Source organism: Rattus norvegicus, chromosome 13 (assembly GCF_021556685.1).
Source record: "Rattus norvegicus strain SHRSP/BbbUtx chromosome 13, alternate assembly SHRSP_T2T, whole genome shotgun sequence".
Taxonomy (NCBI): Eukaryota; Metazoa; Chordata; class Mammalia; order Rodentia; family Muridae; genus Rattus; species Rattus norvegicus.
The window spans coordinates 90,805,113-90,827,036 of record NC_141546.1 but is presented as its reverse complement, the minus strand read 5'-3'; the positions used below and the strand labels follow the sequence as shown (position 1 = coordinate 90,827,036).

Sequence of the window (21,924 nt, the reverse complement as noted above, 5' to 3'; positions counted from 1 at the left end):
GGCCGGACTCAGAGCTCGCCTCCGGGCGGCTCCTCACTGCATCAACCTGCGGGCTCCGGCTCGGCCGCTGGGCCCCTCCCACCTCACCCCACCCCCGCCGCCTGCCCGCCTCAGGGCCCGGGTTCCAGTTGGTGCGGAGCAGCCGCGAGCGGAGCTCCCGCCCGGGACCGCAGCGGCAAACGACGTGGCGGCCACCTCCGCTGCACCCTGACTTCTGCCACTCGGGAACAGGCATCCACTCCTTCCCGGTCTCCCTTTGTCCTGCCCCCCCCCCATCCGCTCCCTCCCCCATCCCTTCTCCCATCCCCTACCCTGCGACACCCTCCCTCCTCTGTCCCTCTCCCCTTGTCCCTGCTCCAGTGCCTCTTGGCAGCGCGCTGCACACCCCTTGGGCGACCGGCACCCCGTGCTTTCCGAGGGCGATCTGCACCCTGTGCACTCCTCTCTCTCCTTCAGCTCCATCTCACCGCCCGCCTGGCCTCTCGCTCGCCCGCGGCTCCCTGCTCCCATCCCGAGTGGGTTGCGCGTCGGGCAGCCGCCTGGTCATGTCAGGATGGAGATCCGGCAGCACGAGTGGCTCTCGGCCTCCCCCCACGAGGGTTTCGAGCAGATGAGATTGAAAAGCCGCCCCAAGGAACCCTCGCCCAGCCTGACCCGAGTGGGCGCGAACTTCTACAGCAGTGTCAAGCAGCAGGACTACAGCGCCAGCGTCTGGCTCCGGAGGAAAGATAAGCTGGAACACGTAAGGACCATTCGCTCCCGGGAGCACTGGAGGGCGGCTAGGTGGTCGATCGCGGCACACAGCACTAAGGGTTAGGGACCCTAGTGGGGGCTCTAGCGGGCACCCCGCCCTAAGGGCCAGGATGCTTGTGTAGTTTGTCAACCCTGCACTTTTTTGCTTAATGACTCAACTGCATGAAGAAGAGAGATTCCTTTTTGGTACCTCAGTCCCGGCATCCTAGAGATGTCCTGACTGGCTGTTCCCTATAGGGTTTATGTGCACCTTGGGTTACCTGTGAGAAGAGTGGTTGATCGTGGGGGACTAGGCTTTGCACAAGAAGGGTTTCAGCAGGCTGTTCACCTGGTTCTTTGAAGCTGTTTTGCTCAGTGCAGAAACTATAAAACACTGCACTAAAGTTGTGGCTGGCAAACCAGAGCTTTTGGCCGTGCTTGCTGTGATGCTGACAGGAGTTTTTAAGGCAGTGTCTCCACCTGAGCCGAAGTGTAGAGAGATTGCGATGAGAAGGTACAAATCAGAGGTCCCCAGCAATCTGCACTCTGAACAGTGAGACCCAGGAGATGTGGATTTCCCCCATGTCCCTACTCTCTCTGATGAGAACTTGGGTCTTTGACTTTGGGGGCTGAGTCCCTAAGACTAACCATTCTAGAAAAGAAGTCTTTCGGCAAGGACCTTTAGGGGATCCACATTTAAAAATCGGATCCATCAATATCTCCTTAACCAACCGTTAAAAGGAAACTAAGAACCTGGAGTAGGCGAGAACTGCTGTTAACCTCAGCAGACCTGCAGAATCCAAACTGAGCCTGCCCAAGGTCTGTGGAGGTTTCCTGGTGGGGTCACCACATCGGTAATGATAAAAGATAAGATGATGGAAAGTTCCGGAAATTCACGAAACCCCCGGCGGTGTACCACCTGAATCCCATCTGCTCCCGCCGCCCCCCAAGCCATTCCTGAGCTTTCCCCACCAACAGTGTCCCTAGGAAGGAGCCTGGAAGTGAGTCTTCCTGTTAGAAGCCGAAAGGACAGCCCGTGCCTTTTTGAGGGCCAGATTAACTCATACCAATGACTAATTCTAAAGCCCTTATTTAAAGCTCCTAGTTGAGTTGAGAAACAGGCTCTGTTTTGCCTGGAGAGAACCAAAGGATGCCTTGGATCCTTAAGATAGGGGAGGTCACTGAAGGATCGCTAGGACAGCAGGGCAAGTTGACTGTTTGAAAGGCAACAGCAATACCTGCTTTAAAACGCTCTAAAAAATGCTCATTCCATTTGCTTGAAGGAATCAGTAATGTCCGGAGTTTATAGAGAACAGGTAGAATTATCATCTTCATGTAATGTAGCTCTGGATGCCCACAGAAACCTGGCTCCAGCCTCAGGCCTCAGGGTGGGTAACAGAATACCCTTTATTTTCATTTACTCATAACTGTGTGCTCATTTACAGTGGCTGCTCCAGGCTGCCGCGTTTCCTTTATACTCTTACTGAAAATCAATAGCGCAGCCTTCTGTGAGTGTGTCATCCGGAGTCCCAGACGCTGCTGCATACACTGAAATGCTTTCCCACTCTGATTTGCGCTGAAAGTATTAGGTTTACCTCATGGGCCACAGCAGTTTCACCTGTCTGCTTTTGAGTGTGAGGATTGGCTCTCCTGAGGATGAGAGATGCAGCAAAAGGAGGTCTAGTTATTTGCGAGTATGTAAGCATCTGCACTTCTCGCCCAGATGTCCTAAGGAGAGCATAGCATTCATAAAAATAAATAAATAAATAAATAAATAAATAAATAAATAAATAAATAGATAGTCACGTGCCTCATTTGATTATTTTGCTTTAAAAACTATATGAGAAAAAAAACTATATGAGATATATGTTCTCTCTTCCATATTTGCCTTCAATTAGAAATGGAGCTTTTTATTTCAAATTATTTTTGGTATATTCTCTGGCCTCTTTGAAACGTTGTCATTTTAAGGAGTTAGTGTTTATAAGCATGCTGTGAAGAGATAAAGTCATATAAAGATACACATTTTATTAGAGCTCAAGCATCCAGTGTTTATATATCCTGTTTCGTGTGTTATGACATTTAGGCAGATTGCTGTTAATTTGTATCTCGAGTATATGAGATTTAAGAGACTATAACATATGTAACCTGATGTATAGGTGCTTCGTAGAGCATGAAAATATCACATTAAGTTCATTATAAACCACGAAACTCTAGTTTGGGTGTTGCAGGGAGCAAATTGAGGATGTCATCGAAAGTCAAGGGTAAGTTACAGATCACCCCTCTCTTCTGTCTAGTCACTTTTTTTTTATTACGTTGAAAAAAATGGAGAAATAACTATGATGGAGATGGTGGAGCTCATATGCCTGAGAACAGCCTACTTGGCCGTTAGGTGCTTTGAAAGCCAATCTAAATATTTAGGGAATAAATAAATTATGACTTAAAATGACACATACATTTAGTCATCACAGTAACGGGACTCCCCAAGATGAATTGTGGCAGTGCGTGGATCCTAGCCAGGCTTGAGAGGCACGGCTTAATCTGAAAGTCAATAACATGGTATAAAGTGACAGCTAAATAATATATTTCTGCCCACTTTGCTAAAAGCAAGAGTAAGTTATCTCTTTTCTTTGGTTGAAAGACATCAGAGGAATCCTAGGCTGTACAAGAAGAAAGTGACATAAGTTGGATTAGAATACATTCACTTGATCTTACACTTGGTCACATTAGTTAGTTGAGACTTAAAATGAAGATTTGTAAGTGATGCCCCAAATCCCAGTACTGGGTGGTGCTAATACAGGGACAGTCTGGGCTGCTTAGTGATTTCTGGGTCATCCTGGAGCCTCAGAGTGAAAATAAATACCCACTCAGACATGGTATAACATGTCCGAGATCCCAGTCCTCTGATTCCTTCCTTCCTTTCTTTCTCTCTCTCTCTCTCTCTCTCTCTCTCTCTCTCTCTCTCTCTCTCTCTCTCTCTCTCTCTCTTTTTTTTTTTTTGAGCTGGGGACCGAACCCAGGGCCTTGTGCTTGCTAGGCAAGCGCTCTACCACTAAGCTAAATCCCCAACAGATCCCAGTCCTCTGTATGCTAAAGCAACAGGATCTGTAGTCCAAAGCCAGCCTGGGCTACAAAATGTGCTGTCTCAAAACACTGATGTAACCAACAGAAAGACAGAAATATATGTAGGGAAACATCCCATTCCTAAGTCACGATTAGAATGTGCAAGAAGGTTATGGTCTGTACGCTAAACTCTGAACTTCAAATTCTGCTTGCACATCTGGGAAAATGTTATGAGCGAGGCTCTTGGTGCTTAGAACAGTGGTTCTTAGCCTTCCTAATGGTGTGACCCTTTAATACAGTTCCTCACGTTGTGACTCCCAACCGCAAAATTATTTTGTTGCTGCTTCGTGACTGTAATTTTGCTACCTTGTGAATTGAAATGTAAATATCCGATATGCAGGATATCTGCCTTGTGACCCTCAAAGGGGTCATGACCCACAAGTTGATAACTGCTGGCTTAAAGTGTTTTGCATCTTGTTCTGTTTCAGAATTCCTATGGCTTGAGAGAGCAATGGGGTTGGGAAGCAATAAAAGCCTTATTTGGTGTAGGATTCTAGTACTTTCTTGAGGGATCTTATAAAGGGTTATGGTTTAGCACATGGGCAGGAGCCACCCCTGGAATCTCCCTACGTTGGGTCTCTTTGAAGATTTTGATTGTCTCAGACATTTGGTGTCGTTCGGCACTGGATGCAGTTCTTGAACTTTCTGCTATATTTTTCTATTGGAAGGAAGGTGAGATGAGTCTAGTTAGACAAACCTGACTGAATTTCACTCCATTTTCAGTAAACAAGACAACTATAGGTGAAGGGCTTTAAGTACGATACGGTCATATTTGAAAAGCACTTGCAATGGTGATTAAATGGGGTGTTCTCTGTCTGTATTTCAGGCCCAGATGCCCTGTATGTGTCAGGCAGACTCTTTTATCACCCTCCTCATCTGTACAGACTGGTAGGAATTCTCCTCTCCTCAGTCTACCTGCCTGGCAGAAGGAGATGCCAATACCACTGTTCATTTCCCCTCCTGCCATGCAGCTTGGAAGTTAAGAGAATCGAGAGATGGCTCCTGAAGCTTCTACCCACAAGGGAAGTGTCTCTATAGCCCATAGCTATTAACCAAAGAAAGTTTCACAGCAGAGGTTCACTTGAAAGGGATGTAAAAGGGGATAAAGCCAAAACCCAGAAAGGAAGGAAACACATCGTTTCCTAGCCCTCTATAGGACCATCATGGAGCACTCAATGTATTCTTAGGACTGGGTTAGAAGATCAGTCATGCACTGTAGGTAAAATGACTTCTCCGGTCTTCCCTGATCTCTGTGTGAGCGAGTCTACTCCTCACAGTTTTCACATTTCACATCAGCTTGCCTGTATTATAGCCACAGCCTCAAGGCATATGGGCCTTTGGGCCATTAGGGATGCTTCTAGTCTTTGTCTGGTTTTCTGGATTTAACTCTTCCTGGCCAATGGCTCTCTGCTTAGCACCTGCCTGGTCATTCTCATCTGGCTTCTTTGCCTCTCTTGACCTCTGATGGCCAATGCAAGTGAGACCAGCTCTCTATGGCTCTCCCAACCCTTGTTTCCTTTGTGGCTTGTGCCGACGAAATGAAGTTGCAAGGTTGGTCATGGGGTCTCTTTAAACTGGAAGGAGAAAGATGAAGAGGAAAATGGTGAAGAGTAAGTGACAAGGGACAGGCTCTGCCCGTAGAGTGCTTGCTGCACAAGCATGGAGACCCAAGTTTGGATCTTTAGTACCTACAGGAAAGCGCAGAGCTGCAGTGTGTGTCTTTATTCCAGAGCTGAGGTAGATGGAGACAGACAGATCTCCGGAACTCACTGGACAGTCAGTCTAGATGAACTGGTGAAGCTCCAGGCTCACTAAGTGGCTCTGTCTCAAAAAAATAAAAAAAAAAAGTTGAGGGTGACTAAAGAAGATACCTGCCATTGACCTCTGGCCACATGCATGCACCCCTCTGCTTACATGTATGTATACACACAAGCACATACGCACACACAAAGAATAAAAGATAATTTATAATGTCCTCACTTACAGTGAGCATTGTATTTTGGTCTAATGTCTTCACTTTAAAAAAAAAAGTGTCTCCTCTAAGTGTGTTTTACACCTGCTTTAATTGTTTGTATTACCAGCAAATAGTAAATAAATGTCAAGTTCACACTTGCCTCCTGCAATGAATTATTCACATGGTGGGCAAAGAATAGAGCAAGCTTGGCCACAGTGGCACAGGCTCGTGTTATATAATGCCATTAATGTCCTACGGAGCACACCCATGGAAGTACTGTGCCCCGCTGAGCCGATCAGTAAAGCATGGAGACACAATCCAACCCCAGGGGATGAATCTTTAAAATGCTCCATTAAAAATTCAGCCAAACACAGAGATTGGCAAACCCCAAAGGACAATGATGTTCACCAGGATTAGTTTCTGTGATTTTAGATAAACGAAATGGACAATCTGGGTAGAGGCAATGTTCTCTGCCTCTCTAACTCATCCACTGAGAAGGGTACATTAGGCCTCTCAAGGGCTCTTTCTAATGGATAGCAGTGGGTCCATATATTGCCCTTGTCCCCGCCACAGTTAACATGTACTTTGCACTAATGGACTTCTCTCCCTAAGGATCGGTACACCAGCTTGTTTTGAAGTTTTGTTTTTTCTGAACTCTATTGGGTGTGACTTATTATTGATTATTGAATTTACCCATGGTCTGTGACATATCACATTCAATACATTGAATTTAAGAAACTCAAGATGATTGAATTGAGGCTCTACCCTCTCATCTATGTAGCAGTAAAAGTACCAATTTCTGGCTCGTGTTTCTAAGTTTCCCTTACAGACTTCTTTATCTATCCCAGGCATACACCTGTAGAAGTCTTTAATGTTCTGTTTTAGCTTGAAGGTTCAAGAGATCTGATGATGTCACACCGCTAGGCTGTGACAGTAGTAACCATATGTTCTCATAATGAATTGACAGGGAGATGGTACACAGGTAGAAAGGTGGACAACATGGCAAAATCTTACCCCAAAATGTTGTCCTGCCCTGCCATTGACCTCTGGCCACATGCATGCACACCTCTGCTTACAAGTATGTATACACACAAGCACACACACACACACACACACACACACACACACACACACACAGAAAGAATAAAAGATAATTTATAATGTTCTCACTTACAGTGAGCATTGAATTTTGGTCTAGTATCTTAAATTAAAAAAAAAAGTGTCTCCTCCAAGATGTTGCTCTGAGCTGGCAACATCTGGGCAGTGAGTTATCTGGGGTCCAAACCTTTGCAAGTTGTGGTATGAAATCTTTAGATTCAACATAAATGTTGTAGTATAGTAGAGATATCAAAATGCCATGCCTAAAGATACACACCTTCTAAACAAAGGTACATAATTGTTCCTTTCTTCCCCATCCTTTCCCCTTCCCTTTCTTTTCCCCTCCTTTCTCTCTCCTCCCTCTTCTCCTCTTTCTTCCCCCAATGATCTCTCTGGCTTATTATGTAGTCCATCTGTCTTGAAACTCTCAGTGTAGTCCAACTAGTGAGTGATTCTACTGCTAGTGTTTCTGCCTCTCTTGCTCTGGGGTTGAATGTATGTGTCCCAAGGCCCATCTTTCTAATTTTTGTTTAAACATGGAAAGATGAGTTATGTTTTGAAAACTCACAAAGCTAGTCCTTAATTTAAATGGAGACCGTGGCGAAATTTCCCAGGTAGCCTTCCTTCTATTACAGAGCTCACTTCCAACTGACCTGTGTGTAAGGGGTAAATCAAAGGATGGACGCTATGACCACTGGAGGATAAATGTGCTTCTTTGGTCTCCAGGACACAGGGAGCCTTGTGGACATGGCATTTGCTTACAGTGAGCTGTGACCACTGTCTTTCTCCCAGGAAGCTATGAGATTAGATCCAGAAGTAGCCTGGATATTTACAATGGGAAGATGGTACCCATTGACACAGAACCACCATAAGTAATCTCACCCATGGAGGCACAATTGCTGAGAATTTCTTTTATGTGAAAATTATTTGTTGGAGACTGTGAGGGCTTCAATTCAACAAGTATTATCTGAAATATGAACTTGTTGAACCTGAATAATATACAAAGACTAGGCTAGGGTACATTTTTGCAACCTGTTTACAGTTTTATAAGTAGAGTTGCAATATGATTATAGTTTTATGAATCATAAAGAAATAGGAAGACAATATGATACTGTTTGAATGGGGTAAAATTGATAATATAGCATGACAAACCAGTTTCTTCCAATAAAGAAAGTTTAAACAGAAATTTTATAATTAATTAATATAAGTCATCACAGTATCAGACTAAAAGAAAAAAGTATGTAGATGGGCTCAGTAACTATGGTAGTTAGCTTTAAATTTTTTTATTTTTTTTTATTAACTTGAGTATTTCTTATATACATTTCGAGTGTTATTCCCTTTCCCGGTTTCCCGGCAAACATCCCCCTCCCCCTTCCCCTTCCTTATGGGTGTTCCCCTCCCCATCCTCCCCCCATTGCCGCCCTCCCCCCAACAGTCTAGTTCACTGGGGGTTCAGTCTTAGCAGGACCCAGGGCTTCCCCTTCCACTGGTGCTCTTACTAGGATATTCATTGCTATCTATGAGGTCAGAGTCCAGGGTCAGTCCCTGTATAGTCTTTAGGTATTGGCTTAGACCCTGGAAGCTCTGGTTGCTTGGCATTGTTGTACATATGGGGTCTCGAGCCCCTTCAAGCTCTTCCAGTTCTTTCTCTGATTCCTTCAACGGGGTTCCTATTCTCAGTTCAGTGGTTTGCTGCTGGCATTCGCCTCTGTATTTGCTGTATTCTGGCTGTGTCTCTCAGGAGAGATCTACATCCGCCTCCTGTCGGGCTGCACTTCTTTGCTTCATCCATCTTGTCTAATTGGGTGGCTGTATATGTATGGGCCACATGTGGGGCAGGCTCTGAATGGGTGTTCCTTCAGTCACTGTTTTAATCTTTGCCTCTCTCTTCCCTGCCAAGGGTATTCTTGTTCCCCTTTTAAAGAAGGAGTGAAGCATTCACGTTTTGATCATCCGTCTTGAGTTTCATTTGTTCTAGGCATCTAGGGTAATTCAAGCATTTGGGCTAATAGCCACTTATCAATGAGTGCATACCATGTATGTCTTTCTGTGATTGGGTTAGCTCACTCAGGATGATATTTTCCAGTTCCAACCATTTGCCTACGAATTTCATAAACTCGTTGTTTTTGATAGCTGAGTAATATTCCATTGTGTAGATGTACCACATTTTCTGTATCCATTCCTCTGTTGAAGGGCATCTGGGTTCTTTCCAGCTTCTGGCTATTATAAATAAGGCTGCTATGAACATAGTGGAGCATGTGTCTTTTTTATATGTTGGGGCATCTTTTGGGTATATGCCCAAGAGAGGTATAGCTGGATCCTCAGGCAGTTCAATGTCCAATTTTCTGAGGATCCTCCACACTGATTTCCAGAATGTTGTGCCAGTCTGCAATCCCACCAACAATGGAGGAGTGTTCCTCTTTCTCCGCATCCTCGCCAGCATCTGCTGTCACCTGAGTTTTTGATCTTAGCCATTCTCACTGGTGTGAGGTGAAATCTCAGGGTTGTTTTGATTTGCATTTCCCTTATGACTAAAGATGTTGAACATTTCTTTAGGTGTTTCTCAGCCATTCGGCATTCCTCAGCTGTGAATTCTTTGTTTAGCTCTGAACCCCATTTTTTAATAGGGTTATTTGTCTCCCTGCGGTCTAACTTCTTGAGTTCTTTGTATATTTTGGATATAAGGCCTCTATCTGTTGTAGGATTGGTAAAGATCTTTTCCCAATCTGTTGGTTGCCGTTTTGTCCTAACCACAGTGTCCTTTGCCTTACAGAAGCTTTGTAGTTTTATGAGATCCCATTTGTCGATTCTTGATCTTAGAGCGTAAGCCATTGGTGTTTTGTTCAGGAAATTTTTTCCAGTGCCCATGTGTTCCAGATGCTTCCCTAGTTTTTCTTCTATTAGTTTGAGTGTGTCTGGTTTGATGTGGAGGTCCTTGATCCACTTGGACTTAAGCTTTGTACAGGGTGATAAGCATGGATCGATCTGCATTCTTCTACATGTTGACCTCCAGTTGAACCAGCACCATTTGCTGAAAATGCTATCTTTTTTCCATTGGATGGTTTTGGCTCCTTTGTCAAAAATCAAGTGACCATAGGTGTGTGGGTTCATTTCTGGGTCTTCAATTCTATTCCATTGGTCTATCTGTCTGTCTCTGTACCAATAGCATGCAGTTTTTATCACTATTGCTCTGTAATACTGCTTGAGTTCAGGGATAGTGATTCCCCCTGAAGTCCTTTTATTGTTGAGGATAGCTTTAGCTATCCTGGGTTTTTTGTTATTCCAGATGAATTTGCAAATTGTTCTGTCTAACTCTTTGAAGAATTGGATTGGTATTTTGATGGGGATTGCATTGAATCTGTAGATCGCTTTTGGTAAAAATGGCCATTTTTACTATATTAATCCTGCCAATCCATGAGCATGGGAGATCTTTCCATCTTCTGAGGTCTTCTTCAATTTCTTTCTTCAGTGTCTTGAAGTTCTTATTGTACAGATCTTTTACTTGCTTGGTTAAAGTCACACCGAGGTACTTTATATTATTTGGGTCTATTATGAAGGGTGTCGTTTCCCTAATTTCTTTCTCGGCTTGTTTCTCTTTTGTATAGAGGAAGGCTACTGATTTATTTGAGTTAATTTTATACCCAGCCACTTTGCTGAAGTTGTTTATCAGCTTTAGTAGTTCTCTGGTGGACTTTGGGATCACTTAAATCATATCATCTGCAAATAGTGATATTTTGACTTCTTCTTTTCCGATCTGTATCCCCTTGACCTCCTTTTGTTGTCTGATTGCTCTGGCTAGAACTTCAAGAACTATATTGAATAAGTAGGGAGAGAGTGGGCAGCCTTGTCTAGTCCCTGATTTTAGTGGGATTGCTTCAAGTTTCTCTCCGTTTAGTTTAATGTTAGCAACTGGTTTGCTGTATATGGCTTTTACTATGTTTAGGTATGGGCCTTGAATTCCTATTCTTTCCAGGACTTTTATCATGAAGGGGTGTTGAATTTTGTGAAATGCTTTCTCAGCATCTAATGAAATGATCATGTGGTTTTGTTCTTTCAGTTTGTTTATATAATGGATCACGTTGATGGTTTTCTGTATGTTAAACCATCCCTGCATGCCTGGGATGAAGCCTACTTGATCATGGTGGATGATTGTTTTGATGTGCTCTTGGATTCGGTTTGCCAGAATTTTATTGAGTATTTTTTGCGTCAATATTCATAAGGGAAATTGGTCTGAAGTTCTCTTTCTTTGTTGGGTCTTTGTGTGGTTTAGGTATAAGAGTAATTGTGGCTTCATAGAAGAATTTTGGTAGTGATCCATCTGTTTCAATTTTGTGGAATAGCTTGGATAATATTGGTATGAGGTCTTCTATGAAGGTTTGATAGAATTCTGCACTAAACCCGTCTGGACCTGGGCTCTTTTTGGTTGGGAAACCTTTAATGACTGCTTCTATTTCCTTAGGAGTTATGGGGTTGTTTAACTGGTTTATCTGTTCCTCATTTAACTTCGGTACCTGGTATCTGTCTAGGAAATTGTCCATTTCCTGAAGATTTTCAAGTTTTGTTGAATATAGGTTTTTATAGTAAGATCTGATGATTTTTTGAATTTTCTCTGAATCTGTAGTTATGTCTCCCTTTTCATTTCTGATTTTGTTAATTTGGACGCACTCTCTGTGTCCTCTCGTTAGTCTGGCTAAGGGTTTATCTATCTTGTTGATTTTCTCAAAGAACCAACTTTTGGTTCTGTTGATTCTTACTATGGTCCTTTTTGTTTCTACTTGGTTGATTTCAGCTCTGAGTTTGATTATTTCCTGCCTTTTACTCCTCCTGGGTGTATTTGCTTCTTTTTGTTCTAGAGCTTTTAGGTGTGCTGTCAAGCTGCTGACATATGCTCTTTCCTGTTTCTTTCTGCAGGCACTCAGCGCTATGAGTTTTCCTCTTAGCACAGCTTTCATTGTGTCCCATAAGTTTGGGTATGTTGTACCTTCATTTTCATTAAATTCTAAAAAGTTTTTAATTTCTTTCTTTATTTCTTCCTCGACCAGGTTATCATTGAGTAGAGCATTGTTCAATTTCCAAGTATATGTGGGCATTCTTCCCTTATTGTTATTGAAGACCAGTTTTAGGCCGTGGTGGTCCGATAGCACGCATGGGATTATTTCTATCTTTCTGTACCTGTTGAGGCCCGTTTTTTGACCAATTATATGGTCAATTTTGGAGAAAGTACCATGAGGAGCTGAGAAGAAGGTATATCCTTTTGCTTTAGGATAGAATGTTCTATAAATATCCGTTAAGTCCATTTGGCTCATGACTTCTCTTAGTCTGTCTACATCTCTGTTTAATTTCTGTTTCCATGATCTGTCCATTGATGAGAGTGGGGTGTTGAAATCTCCCACTATTATTGTGTGAGGTGCAATGTGTATTTTGAGCTTTAGTAAGGTTTCTTTTACATATGTAGGTGCCCTTGTATTTGGGGCATAGATATTTAGGATTGAGAGTTCATCTTGGTGGATTTTTCCTTTGATGAATATGAAGTGTCCTTCCTTATCTTTTTTGATGACTTTTAGTTGAAAATTGATATTATTTGATATTAGAATGGCTACTCCAGCTTGCTTCTTCCGACCATTTGCTTGTGAAAGACCCCAGCTTAGCAGCAGTAACGCCATTTTGCAAGGCTGTACTTAAGATGACTGGTTCAGGGAAAGGTTAGAACACTGAGTACGCAGCGGCTGCCAAGCAGGATGTGTATGGTTGAAGGCCTGGCAACAGGACGACTGCGGTGGAGCACCTGACAATGAGAAAAGCCCCGGGAGAGGTCCCACACCCTTGGGGGGCCAAGTCATTCGTTATGTTCCAGAAAGGTAGCTAGGAAACTTGCCCCTGGGCTGAACCCTTGGGGGGCCGAGTCAGTCCTTATGTTCCAGGAAGGTAGCTAGGGAACTTGCCCCCGGGCTGAACCCTTGGGGGGCCGAGTCAGCCGTTATGTTCCAGGAAGGTGGCTAGGAAACTTGCCCCCGGGCTGAACCCTTGCCACATTAGAATCCACCAATTATATCCCTGTCACCATGCATCTGCTTCTGTATGCTTGCTTCTGCTCCCCAGAATCCTATAAAAAGCCCATCCTTGGTTCCATGGGGCGCGCCAGTCCCCCGAGTGACTGAAACGCCCACAGGTGCCTGTGTATCCGGACAATAAACCAAATCCTCTTGCTGATTGCATCCTGTGGTCTCAGTCTGGTCATTGAGTTGCAGGGTCTCCATCCCGAAGGAAAGTTCTCCCTGAGAACTTTTCACTTGGAAAGTTGTTTTCCAGCCTTTCACTCTGAGGTAGTGTCTGTCTTTGTCTCTGAGGTGTGTTTCCTGTAGGCAGCAGAATGCAGGGTCCTCGTTGTGTATCCAGTTTGTTAATCTATGTCTTTTTATTGGGGAGTTGAGGCCATTGATGTTGAGAGATATTAAGGAATAGTGATTATTGCTTCCTGTTATATTCATATTTGGATGTGTGGTTATGTTTGTGTGCTTTTCTTCTCTTTGTTTTGTTGCCAAGACAATTAGTTTCTTGCTTCTTCTAGGGTATAGCTTGCCTCCTTATGTTGGGCTTTACCATTTATTATCCTTTGTAGTGCTGGATTTGTAGAAAGATATTGTGTAAATTTGGTTTTGTCATGGAATATCTTGGTTTCTCCATCTATGTTAATTGAGAGTTTTGCAGGATACAGTAAGCTGGGCTGGCATTTGTGTTCTCTTAGGGTCTGTATGACATCAGTCCAGGATCTTCTGGCCTTCATAGTTTCTGGCGAAAAGTCTGGTGTGATTCTGATAGGTCTGCCTTTATATGTTACTTGACCTTTTTCCCTTACTGCTTTTAATATTCTTTCTTTATTTTGTGCGTTTGGTGTTTTGACTATTATGTGACGGGAGGTGTTTCTTTTCTGGTCTAATCTATTTGGAGTTCTGTAGGCTTCTTGTATGCCTATGGGTATCTCTTTTTTTAGGTTAGGGAAGTTTTCTTCTATGATTTTGTTGAAGATATTTACTGGTCCTTTGAGCTGGGAGTCTTCACTCTCTTCTATACCTATTATCCTTAGGTTTGATCTTCACATTGAGTCCTGGATTTCCTGTATGTTTTGGACCAGTAGCTTTTTCTGCTTTACATTATCTTTGACAGTTGAGTCAATGATTTCTATGGAATCTTCTGCTCCTGAGATTCTCTCTTCCATCTCTTGTATTCTGTTGGTGAAGCTCGTATCTACAGCTCCTTGTCTCTTCTTTTGGTTTTCTATATCCAGGGTTGTTTCCATGTGTTCTTTCTTGATTGCTTCTATTTCCATTTTTAATTCCTTCAACTGTTTGATTGTGTTTTCCTGGAATTCTTTCAGGGATTTTTGCGATTCCTCTCTGTAGGCTTCTACTTGTTTATTAATGTTTTCCTGTGTTTCCCTAAGGGAGTTCTTCACATCTTTCTTGAAGTCCTCCAGCATCATGATCAAATATGATTTTGAAACTAGATGTTGCTTTTCTGGTGTGTTTGGATATTCAGTGTTTGCTTTGGTGGGAGAATTGGGCTCCGATGATGCCATGTAGTCTTGGTTTCTGTTGCTTGGGTTCCTGCGCTTGCCTCTCGCCATCAGATTATCTCTAGTGTTGCTTTGTTCTGCTATTTCTGACAGTGGCTAGACTGTCCTATAAGCCTGTGTGTCAGGAGTGCTGTAGACCTGTTTTCCTGTTTTCTTTCAGCCAGTTATGGGGACAGAGTGTTCTGCTTTCGGGCGTGTAGTTTTTCCTCTCTACAGGTCTTCAGCTGTTCCTGTGGGCCTGTGTCTTGAGTTCACCAGGCAGGTCACTTGCAGCAGAAAAGTTGGTCTTACCTGTGGTCCCGAGGCTCAAGTTCGCTCGCGGGGTGCTGCTCACGAGCTCTCTGCAGTGGCAGCAACCAGGAAGATCTGCGCCGCCCTTTCCAGGAGCTTCAGTGCACCAGGGTTCCAGATGGCGTTTGGTGTTTTCCTCTGGCGTCCGAGATGTGTGCAGAGTGCAGTCTCTTCTGGTTTCCCAGGCGTGTCTGCCTCTCTGAAGGTTTAGCTCTCCCTCCCACGGGATTTGGGTGCAGAGAACTGTTTATCCGGTCTGTTTCCTTCAGGTTCCGGCGGTGTCTTAGGCACAGCGGTCCTGCCGCTCCTGGGCCCTCCCCCACGGGAACCCAGAGGCCTTATACAGTTTCCTCTTGGGCCAGGGATGTGGGCAGGTGTGGGCAGTGTTGGTGGTCTCTTCCGCTCTGCAGCCTCAGGAGTGCCCACCTGACCAGGCGGTGAGGTCTCTCTCCCATGGGGTCTGGGAGCAGAGAGCAGCTGCGGGCCAGGATCCGCGGGTGTGGGACTCCCGGTAAACACAGGACGTGCCCGGTCCTAGAGGAATTCTTCCTCTGTGTGTCCCGAGTTCACCAGGCAGGTCTCTTGCAGCAGAAAAGTTGGTCTTACCTGTGGTCCCGAGGCTCAAGTTTGCTCGCGGGGTGCTGCCCACTATTAGCTTTAAATTTTAACTTGACACAATTTAGAATAACGTGGGAAGAAAGTCTCAGTGAGGAATCTTCTAGATCAAGATGCCTTGTGGTGTGTCTGTGTTGAAACTGGTTTGAGTACATTAAATGAGGTGAGGAGGCCCACCCAGTGTGGGGAGCACTGTTCTCTGGATTTGGAAGTTAGACTTTGTATGAGTAGAGTGAAAGGAGAGAAAAGAAGAGAAGCATGGATGTATTCATTCCTCTCTGCTCCTGTGTGCCCATGTGGTATGACTAGTTGTTTCAGACTCCTGATCCCTTGACTTCCCTAAAGATCACAGATGAGAAAAATGTAAAGCATTTGATTATTTGATGAGATCAAGTATCTAAACATGATAAAATTCTCAGCAAGAAATAAAAACAACCTTAATATTCTGATAATGGATTTCTTGAAGAATCCCATGTAATGGTGAAATATTAAGAATTATCTACCTATATATCATACTTTTACTCTTCAATGTATAAAAATTCAGAGGCAATGCAATATGGCAAGAAAAAGAAATAAAAAGTATAAAAATTAAAAAGAAAATAATAAAATTGTTATTGTTGCCAGATGATGTGATTGTCCACATTTGAAAAATCAAAGATAAACTATAACTATCCTATATGAATAAATAATTCTACTAAATTTGATAGGTAACACAATCAGATAAGAAAAGGATACTTAAAGTTGAGAGTTTAAAGGCAAGCTATTGGTTATTAGCAGACAGTGCAACTGTGAATGTCAAAAGGTAAGTTATAGACATATTTAACAAATTAGTAATGTCTTTGGGCTTGTCAGGCTCACTGAATAAAGGGTCACTTTGTAAAATTAAGTATTAAAAATAAGTCCAAAGTAAAATTAAAGTTGGTATCATTTATATTATCATAAAACAACAAACACTAGGAATAAGTTTATATAAAGCTCTTTTTAATCTCTCACCAGAAGCAATTCCTAATTAAGATCTCAGCAAGTTTGTCTGTATATGTATGCAAACTGAAGTTTATATGGAGAGCAGAGGTTTGAGAGCAAGACAAGACAGTGGCAAAGCAGGAAGGAGACTGATTGTGGACATCAACACTTATAATAAAGATGAATTCACTTACTCAGTATTGTGGCAGTGCAAATGAAAATGGCTTCATAGGCTCATGGATTTGTATACCTGGTCCCCAGCAGGTGGTGCTGTTTGGGGAGGTTTAGGAGGTGTGGCCTTGTTAGAGGAAGTGTCACTAGAGGGGGACTTTGCGCTTGCTGTCACTGCTTAGTGATTGCAATTAGTGTGTGAGCTCTCAGCTTACTGCTTACTGTTTCTGCTTCCATGCCTGTCTCCTGCCTTCCCTCTGCTTCACCATCATGGGTTCAAATCCCTCTGGAACCATAGCCAAAATAAACTCTCCTGTAAGTTAATGTGGTTTATCACAGTCACTAAAAAAATAATATGAATATGGTCCTGGCATAGAATGAACAAACATATGAACTGATATGAAAGTGTAGGAATGGACCTATGCCCATTACAAAATACCTCTTGATTTCTCTTTCAAATGACCAGCAATTGTCAGCTTAATGTGACTTATAGACTTAAAGCAGAAATTGAAACAATGAAACTTCTAGAATCAGTAAGGGAAAAGAAAATCCTTAACTTGGACCAGGAAAAAAAATCTTTAGCATTTTTAATAATCTCAATTCATTAGGATGAATAAACTCAACCACAGTAAAATTAATCACTCTATCTCTGGAAAATTACATTTAGAGGGTGAAGGCAAGTCACACGTCACAATGCTATATTTTCAATGTATACTGTCACAAAGCATCCATAGCCATGATATATAGAGCACCTACCTACAAATCAGTAAAAACAGACGACCCAACAGAAACATGAGCATGGCATTTGAATAGTAACTTAACAAAAAAGAAAATCCAAATGACCCTTGTCACCAGATGTCAAGAATATTCACAAGGTGTAGTCTTATGCCATACAACCATCAAACAGCTGAAATTAAAATGATAGACCGTATCCAAAATGTCAATGAAAATAAAGACCATCTGCACCTCAGTGTCTCCTGGTGAGACTCTAATTCATAGAACAATGATAGAAGACTGCAAAATTAAATGTATGCATATCTTATGACCCAGTGATTAGGATTCAGTGTGAGTATTAATTACATGCATGCTCCTGCACACGAAGGATATACAAAAATATTTACTGAACCATTAACTTAGCGACATCCAAAAGGAAGCATCCCCGATATCCATCCATAGCTGAGTGACAATCATTTGTGTGAAAAGAGATAGCATATGTGTGTGTGTTGCACATGCATGTGGTACTGTAGAGGCCTCATTGAGACACAGTAGTAATGAGGAAGAGAAGCCAGGTACAGACAGTGGGATTCCATTTGTAATGACAAGAAGACAAACTCAGTTAGGGAGATAAAATTTTAATGACTACCTTTGGGGCTGAAGTGAGTCTAAAGGGAGGAGTCTGTGGAACCAGCCATGCTTCCTCTTTTTTGAATGGTGGTTATGAACACAGAAGACTCCTGTTTTCGCTTCCTTCATACAGCTTCTTCCTGTGTCCTTTCCTCACCTCGGTTAAGCCTGGCATACTACCCTGTACACCTTTTAAAGTGTATTTGAGTTGAGTGTTTATTTCCCACCTTCCCTGGAGGGCTCCAGTAGATTCTCACCATGCTCTATCCAGGAGCTCAGTGGATTGTGACTTGAGCAAAGAAATCTCCTGGGCTTGCTCCACTTTTGTTAACTTTGACGCCAACCAGAGCCACTTGGCGAGAATAGCACACAACTGAGAGATTACCCACATCAGATTGGCCTGTGGTTATGTTAGTGAGGCATTTTCTCAATATCTAGTTGATGTAAAAAAAGAGCCCAAGGCACTGTGGGTTGTACTCTCCTCAGATAAACAGGCCTGGGCTGTCTTACAAAGGTAGCTGACCAAGCCAGGTATGGCAACCAGGTATGGTAGCCTTGCTCCATGGTTTCTGCTTCAGTTCCGGCCTACAAGTCCATGCCTTGACTTCCTCTGATGATGGACTAGGTGTTACTCAGGGTTCTCTAGAGGAAAAGAAACAATGGGTTGAATATTTACATTCAAGATTTTATAAAATCAACTGGGTGAAAACAGTAAAACAAACAAACAGCTGAATCACACCTATGAGCCTGAGAACCTTAGAGTTGCTCATCCTTGAGGCCGCCTGCCTCAGGATTGGAGTCCTACGGTGACTTGTCTGCCTCAGCAGTTCCAATCTGTTGCTGAAAAGCTAGATGGTTCCTGGAGGGCTACTGGTCTTGAGTCCAAGATGGAAACCTGGCAGTGCTGGTTCTGAAACCAGTGAAGGAATCAGCAGCAACTGAGTAAATCAACCCAGAGGCAAGAGGGAAGGCCAAGCAAGCCAGAGCCTGGTGAACCTCCTTATTTATTTGGCCTGCTATGGCAGAGTGCTTGGAACTAAGGGGCCTGGAATTAATTCTCTTCGGAATCTGTATGTGAATTGCCAAGGAAATCACAAGAAGTGTTGGATGAGTTAAAGAGGCACAGACACAAGACATGCTGCCAATGAAGAATTCCTTGGTCTTGGTGCTGGGCTATACGTCGAGTGTCTTCTGAAGCACTTTCATTGGTTGAGTGCCAGGAATGCCCCAGAAATTCCAGCTGGCATTATGAATCGAAGAATGAACAGAACAGTTTTCAAATAATTCATTGAGTTGGAATTATGCCATGTTCAGTTTTGTTTGTTGGACCCAAGACATTGATATTGTCTCAATCCGTATTATCAATATTATTATTGATCATTTCTAGGTGCCAGTACCTGTTCATTACTGACTTCAAACTATGAAAGATTGAGATGTATTCAGTCTTTTCTCTTGGGTCAGTTAGGATTGAATTGTCATTCAGAACCCAAATGACATTTCCCAACCCATAAACCTAAAGTCTGGTTGGATGCCTATGTTTGTTGCATTTTTTTTAAAACTGCTGTCACATATTTGACAAAAGCAGTACAAGAGAGGAAGAGTTCTTTTTGGTCACAGTTTGAAGAGTACTGCCTTCATAGCCAGGAAGGAGTGGCAGCCGAGGAGGCATGGCAGGCATTGCTCTGTGGTGTCTGAGTGAGGCAGGTGGACATGTTGTGTCTGTGGTCAGGGAGTTGAGAGACATGAAGGCATTGCTAACTAGTTTCCTTTTCTCTTCCCCACTTTCATTCATTCAGTCCATGGACGTAGAGTTCCCCACTTTCAGAATGTGTTTTTCTTCCTCAGTTAAATCTCCATAGAAACAACCTCACAGACAGGCTCAGAGGTGTGTCTTCTGGGAGATTCTCAATTGACAGGCAAGATAAAGCAACACGGCTTCCTTGCCTTTTCTTCCAACACCGTGATAGGCAGCAGTTACAGCACTCAGCACAACTCTTAAAAATTGCCTCATGGTCTACATCTTCTGCTTGGTCAATTGGGTAAATCCCAAGCATCTGGCAAGTTTTGCCATTGCAACATTGTTAATTTTCATGCTTATTGTCTCAAACTAAGTCCCAGACTCCCACATTCAACACCTCCTGGAATAAAGAAAAATGGCACTTTTTTTGTATATATATTTTTTAGGGAGATTTTTTTTCTGTAATATTCATTTGTCCACTTTTTGTTTATATTAGTAGAACTCTTCTATGTTTATATGTTCGAAATGATTTATTTTTAAAGTATGTATATATGTGATACAGGTGCGTGTATGTGTCTGTGTGTCAGTATGTGCTCTTGAGTTCTCCTGCCCATAGAGGCTGAAGGCATTGGATTCTTCTGGAGGTGGACTTACAGGTGGTTATTATCCACCTCATGCTGATGCTGGGGACCTAATTTGGGTCCTCTGCAAGAACAGTACACGTTCTTAATCTTTGAACCATCTGTCCAGCATCTGGTGTTTCTCTGATATTGGAATTATCATCTAGTCTTTGTTTGCTCCTTAAGGTCTTTCTATTTTGATCATTGGAGGCCTGCACAAGACTGACTCCTCTGACCCGGGGACACACCTGCATGCTTTCACTTCGGACCCATCCCTTACTTTCTGGTTTACCAGAGTTCTCCAAGCTTGTTGTGTATACTTCCCATTCCTTCTTAATATAATTTTAGAAACTTAAAAAAAAAGTATTCTTTGTTTTAACTAAGTCTAATCTCACAAGGCTCCAGCAAGAGAAGTGTTTGGTTATGTAACGTTTCCAATAAAAGCTCAGTGGACGTGTTCTGATGAGGCTGAAGCATCTTAACTGGAACTGATGCTCGTCTTTACTGTTTATGTGTAAGCGGTGTAAGTCTGGGTAGCGTGTAATATTTAAAGAGGAGAAGAAGTAAGGGTACTCTTAGGTGAGGAGAGGACAGAAAGCAGGCACACACACCAATCACAAGAGAGGATCTAATGCTAGCTGCTTTCTAGTTTTAACTCTGTCTTGGATTTTTTCTTGTCCTTGGGAAGTGCATAGAACTTGCCATTGAGAGTAAATGTGTAAAATCCTAAGCCAAGCTCCACAGCTTCAAACTAGCTGTTCTAAGTGTAGAGAAGATCACTGAGCTGCATGGTGTCTTGGATTGGGTGTTCGTTTGAGTGGATGCCTTAATATAGCTGCATGATGTTTTTCACTTGTAAGCTCATCACAGTAAAATAATTTTTATATTTTAAAAAAACTCTAGATTCAGCCTCAATTTTTTCCCTTTTCATTTTTTTTAAAATCTTTATTAACTTGAGTATTTCTTATTTACATTTCGATTGTTATTCCCCTTCCCGGTTTCTGAGCCAACATCCCCCTAACCCCTCCCCCTTCCCTTCTATATGGGTGTTCCTCTCCCCATCCTCCCCCCATTACCACCCTCCCCCAACAATCATGTTCACTGGGGGTTCAGTCTTGGCAGGACCAAGGACTTCCCCTTCCACTGGTGCTCTTACTAGGCTATTCATTGCTACCTATGAGGTTGGAGCCCAGGGTCAGTCCATGTATAGTCTTTGGGTAGTGGCTTAGTCCCTGGAAGCTCTGGTTGCTTGGCATTGTTGTTCATATGGGGTCTCGAGCCCCTTCAGCTCTTTCAGTCCTTTCTTTGATTCCTTCAACAGGGGTCCCATTCTCAGTTCAGTGGTTTGCTGCTCTCAGCCTCAATTATAACCTCCACTTGTGCAATGTTTATATCATGAAAATTAAATAATCGCAGAGATATCAAGTGACACAGTGACTTCATTGTGTGTCAAGGTGTGTGTGTGTGTGTGTGTGTGTGTGTGTGTGTGTGTGTGTGTGTGTGCGTGCACGCATGCACAGGCTCATGTGCACGGCTATATTTCTATACCCTGTCTGTTATCAGAACATCAACCTCTTCCTGTGAGACTTAGGATCTTTCTGAAGCATTGAAGAATAAACGCAGGGCCTTGCGTATGCTAGGTAAGGACTCTGCCTCTGAGCTCAATTGCTAGCCCTGTACTTGGGAACTAATACCTTTATTCATG

The 21,924-nt window shown here is 43.0% G+C and overlaps 1 protein-coding gene across 4 annotated transcripts in view; it reads left to right on the top strand.

Moving 5' to 3' along the window:
- The first annotated feature begins 126 nt into the window (after positions 1 to 126).
- Positions 127 to 21,924, top strand: part of Pld5 (phospholipase D family, member 5) — a 355,705-nt gene continuing 333,907 nt past the window's right edge. For 3 of the 4 annotated variants that reach the window (XR_015635137.1, XR_015635138.1, XM_087580311.1), the window contains exon 1: positions 127 to 742. Coding sequence is in view for 1 of the 4 variants with exons in the window: in NM_001191674.1 (NP_001178603.1) it covers positions 554 to 742 (189 nt within the window). In the remaining 3 variants the exon portion in view is untranslated. The remainder of the gene's footprint in view (positions 743 to 21,924) is intronic. The other variant, NM_001191674.1, reaches the window with a different exon arrangement.